This window comes from Galeopterus variegatus, unplaced genomic scaffold (genome assembly GCF_000696425.1).
Source record: "Galeopterus variegatus unplaced genomic scaffold, G_variegatus-3.0.2 Scaffold6080, whole genome shotgun sequence".
Lineage (NCBI taxonomy): Eukaryota > Metazoa > Chordata > Mammalia > Dermoptera > Cynocephalidae > Galeopterus > Galeopterus variegatus.
The window spans coordinates 73,992-79,101 of NW_007732191.1; the positions used below are offsets into that span (position 1 = coordinate 73,992).

At 39.7% G+C, this 5,110-nt stretch overlaps 1 protein-coding gene across 4 annotated transcripts in view; it reads right to left on the reverse strand.

The window, feature by feature from the left end:
• MTF1 (metal-regulatory transcription factor 1) overlaps positions 1-5,110 on the reverse strand; it is a 50,564-nt gene that overhangs the window by 23,117 nt on the left and 22,337 nt on the right. For all 4 annotated transcript variants that reach the window (XM_008590430.1, XM_008590428.1, XM_008590429.1 and 1 more), the window contains exons 3-4: positions 2,450-2,688; positions 1,511-1,642 (exon numbers count right to left, since the gene is read on the reverse strand). In XM_008590430.1, coding sequence (XP_008588652.1) covers positions 1,511-1,642; positions 2,450-2,688 — 371 coding nt within the window. The remainder of the gene's footprint in view (positions 1-1,510; positions 1,643-2,449; positions 2,689-5,110) is intronic.

Sequence of the window (5,110 nt, forward strand, 5' to 3'; positions counted from 1 at the left end):
AAATAAATAAATAAATAAATGCACATGACTGGACAGATATTCCCCTCAGCGGCCTATGGGAGGAAAAAAAATGACTTAAGCTTCACAGCTTCTGTAGAGTAACCAACTGGAATCTATTCTTGCCCTTAAAGGGACCATGACTCAGGAATGCATCTGTGTAATTTAAAAACACAATTCCTGCTGGTTAGCTCAGTTGGTTAGAGCTTGGTGTTGATAACACCAGGGTCAAGAGTTCAGATACCCATACTGGCCAGCCGCCGAAACCAAAAAACAAACAAAAACCCTCCACAATTCCATTTCATTGATGTCTAAGAGTTGACTTCCCTGAAGATTTTTAAATTGTTTCTGAGTATCCTGATGAGGACATAGACGAGTGATTTGAGAATGGAGAGGTAGCATATTTAATGCCGTAAATATTTAATGCCAGAAATACATCAGCAGTATCTCCTGCCAAAATTCAAAGACATTGCTTATGGGCAATTTTCAGCAGTACATTATATTTACATTATATTTAGTAGGATCCTTACAAACTGATTACCTCATAAAAAATGGCCTATAATCATACCAAAGCTGTTTCTGAACACTTACTGAATGCCGAGAACCATGCTATATGCTATGAGTGGAGAAAAAAGTAGATGATACAAGCCCCTCCTTCAAGCTAATAAATCTATCTATTAAATATGTATATGTATGTTGAGATAGAAAAGTAAAAATGGATGATCCTATATGTGTATACACACATGACATATTACAAACCAACAACTGAGCAAGTATCAAAATAAAATACCTGCACAACTAACCCAAGCATTCCTACCCTTCCTTCTCCCTCATCTACTCCTCCCCTCTCCACTTTGATTCTTAGGTAGATATTCTTCCTCTGTGCTCAAGGCACTTTGGGCATCTCACAGCCTCGGATACTGTCTATTAACATTCTCCCTCATCTACTCCTCCCCTCTCCACTTTGATTCTTAGGTAGGTATTCTTCCTCTGTGCTCAAGGCACTTTGGGCATCTCACAGCCTCGGATACTGTCTATTAACCTGTGGTTCTTTTCCACCAGACTGAGGTTTTTGAGAGGAGAGCCTCTTCTTAGTATTTCTTTAGCACTAATAAAAGTACCTATACCATGTAAGTGAGTTTCAACAAATGCTTCGTGAGAATAGTTAGCTCACTTGGTTAGAGTGCAGTGTTATAACACCAAGGTCAAGGGTTCGGATCCCCTTCCAGCCAGCTATCAAAAAAAAAAGAATAAAAAAAAAGAAAGGAAGAAGAAAAAGGAAGGGAAAAACCGAGGCAGGAAGGCCATCACCCACAGAGTAAGGATGCTCTTGGAATCCATCAGCACTCTTCTAATCTGCAGCAGTTGGTTATAGCTCACCTGGAGCGAGCTAAGACTGTCAAAGAAAGAACTAGTAAAGGGAGTTTTCTTTCTACTTTGAAAAATTTCTAGAATATATCAAGACACCCAGTTGAAATCTGGTCAGTGACAAATAAAAAACAGTAACACCTACCGAAATGGCTTTTCTCCTGTATGGGTTCGAATGTGCTTCCTCAGATCACTGAGCGTGGTGAAGTATTTGCTGCAGCCTTGAGATTCACAGTTAAACGTTTTCCCTGTATGAAGCCTCTGATGTGCTTTCAGCCTGCAAAGTATCCCAGAGAAATTCCCTTTGTCATAATGTACTACAGAGCCTCCCATGCCAGCTTAATGGGCTTCAGGTCAATTGCTAAAGAATTCTATAACCATAACATATTAGTATCCAAAATTTTTCACTGAAGAGAAATTCAGAGAAGTACATAGCATTGTGGTATGAGCGTGAATCTGGAAATGGCTGGTCAGGGATTCAAATCCCAGTCCCACCTCTTACTGGATGGGGGGCCTTGAGCCAGTTACAGAACCTCTGTGCTTCTATTTGCTTCTCAGCTGTTATGAAGATTAGCACTTAGAATCACACCTAGCACACAATGAGTGCTTTTCAAATGTAAGCTATTGCTATTTTTATTATTTTATACCCAATACTGAAAACTAACAGAAGTCTCCTGATACAAAGGTAGAAAAGAGAAATGGGTATTGAGTGGGCCACTTCCCCATTTCTAAGGGTAGAAAAAAGTTATCTTCAAGGTGAGATATGAAAGAAAATTACAGAAGCCATTGTACGAAGATCCTGAGCTAAAGGGAGATATTACTTTACTCCAAATACTAAATCCCCAGGCAAGAATGTCACTCCACGAGATGCAAATCTAAACACAGATATACTATCATTTCTAACCAACCCAAGATATGTCCATTTTCAAATAATAAGTTCCTCTAATGAATTTTAAACAGTTGAGCATAGCTGTGCTCTTTGAAACCCTGAAAGCGAACATCTCTTCTGTGCAAGGAAAAAGAGGTCTGCAGTCACTGCAAGGTCATCGTCAGAGGCTGGCAGAGGAGTGGAGAAGAGGCTGACCTGTACAGTGTGTTGAACGCCTTCTCACAGCCCTGCACATCGCACTCAAATGGCTTCTCCTTCGTGTGCACTCGCACGTGGATCCTGAGGCTGTAAGAGGTAAGGAAGGCTTTGCCACAACCCTCCTGATTACAGACAAAGGTGTACTCTCCTCGGTGAGTCTTCTGGTGGGTGCGCAGGTTGCCTGCTGTGCTGTAGGTGCGGGGACAGCCCTCAAAGGTGCACTGGTACCGCTTTACCTGGCAGACAGAAAACGTCTCATCAATAGGACAAAAGAGCCACCCACGGCTTAACCCCACCCCCACCCCTCACCATGAGATACGAATGGTACAAATGGGTTTTCTTTTTTCTTTGGCGGCGTCAGGGTTCCATCATAAACACAGAAAACAACCTCTAACCACGAAGTGGGGAAACCTTCCTATTGATCAAATCACACCTGGACAACACATAATATATTCTAAATGAATATAAGAGCATTTTCAAACTCTAGTATACATCTATCCTCTAAAATGGACATATTCTGTTACAGTTACCTGTATTCAAACAAAATTTTTGTTTTAAGACTTGATTAAATACCTTGCCCTCTGGCGCGCGCTCTCTCTCTCTCTCTCTCTCTCTCTCTCTCTCTCTCTATATATATATATATATATTTTTTTTTTTTTTTAAATAGCAACCATTTATTAGAACCAACACAAGAGCATGAAAAGAGGAAAAAGAGAAGGGTGGAAGACGGGGAGAGAATGAGGTCTGAATCAGATGTCAGTTGTGGAAACACATAAATGCCTACTTTTAAACATTCACATTTAAAAGGCAAACACATATATAGATCACTTATCCTTTAAAAAAAACCCCTGGCACTAGACTTTGATTGGAATTGACCAATGTTAAATTGAATCTAAAACATCCTAAAATTTATATACTTAATCATTGAATAGTATTTCCCTAGATAATTTCCACTGCATATTCAAGTCTACAAAATGAAAACAGAGTATCACGAATTTCTTGGAATATCTGGTGGTATGACATTTCTCAGACTACCAGCCTCTTTGTTTCCTTTCACCATCAAACTTCTTGAAAGGGTAGTCTACTGTGCCTCCATTTCCCTCAATGCCCATGTATTCCTTAGCCACTTGGCAAGTTGGCCTCACTATATGAAATTATCCTCTTGAAATTCCTGCTGGAATTTTATCCTTCCTTATTTTCTTTGACTTTTGCAAATATATCTCATTGATGACACCTTCTCCTGCCAAAAATCTGTCCTTCAAAACACAGTAATTCTTGGGGCACTCTTTATATCCTTCTCTGAGACACTTCTTTCCCTTAACCGCTAAATGTAGGTACATTCCAAAACTTGTCTCTCATCTCCCAAGACTTCCTCGTATTTACACTGGTGCATCAAGTACCATTAGACTTGACGGCAGAAGACTGAATTCAGCACTTACATTCAACATAATTCAATATAAATTAACAAATTATTATTAAACATAAACATAATTTAAAATAATTCAACATAGATGTTGAATTATGTTAAAGATCTTGAGCAAGTCATTTCACTTCTCTGAGCTTCATATTCTTTATTTCTAAAATGCAAATATTAATGGTTGCCCTGCCTATCTCACAGTGGTTTTGGGTAGAACAAAATGAGATTTTGTTTTTTTCATTTATGAAAATATTTTGTAAATTGCTTGATGATATACATAGCAAGGTGCTGGTATTATCTACTCTCTAGCTTTAACCAACATCTTTATGTGCATCAATCTTTAATCCTAACCTTTCTCCAAAGCCTGAGTCCACATCTCCAACTACATTATTGCTATAAATTCCATAGTTATCAAACTATGTCCCAGGCATAAAAAAATGGAGCATCTAACCCTTTTCAGAAAAAGTGGAAATATTATAACACCAAGGTCATGGCTTCAGATCCCCTTACTAGCCAGCTGCCCCCTGCCCAAAAAAAGAAAAGAAAAAGTGGAAATAAGTGAAGGCTTACAAGCAGAAATATTCTCTCTGAATTTAGGATGTTTGTTGCTTGTCTATTTTTTAGGGATGAGCTGAAAAGGTGTTCATCAGACAAATCAGGAAAAGAAGGGCATTCCAGAAAGAGGGAACAGCATGGGAACTGCATGGAGAAATGAATGAGTGTGTTGGTACAATAACCGCAAGCACTTGCAGTATTTAAGTGATTGGAAGGAGAAGAGTCTAGAAAAATAAAGCAAGGCATCCTTAGTGAAGCTATGGAGTAGCGGAATAGGACAATGGGAGTCATTGGTAGGTTTTAACCTAGATAGCAACACAATTGGATTTGGGGTTTAGCAGATATCATTCTGGTAGCCTTTTGGAGGATGGACTAGAAGGGTCTGAGAGCAGAAGAAGGGATAGAAATTCAGAGAAGAGGGACAAGAGTCCAGAAGAGAGATGAGAAGAGCCTGAACAAGGGAAGTGACAGTGAACACCATGAGAGATGAATTCCAGAGAAATTAAGTGGGGAGAAGCTGTAGTGACAACTGGATGCTGAGGAGTGAAAGGGGTGGAGGACAGGCAAAGTTGAGATCAACCTCCAAGATTATGGCCTGGACGACTAGACAGATGGTCACACAACCAATCTGGGGCTGCAAAGGGGTGGGGAAGAGATGATGAGTTGGGTTTGAGCACTGCCAGGAC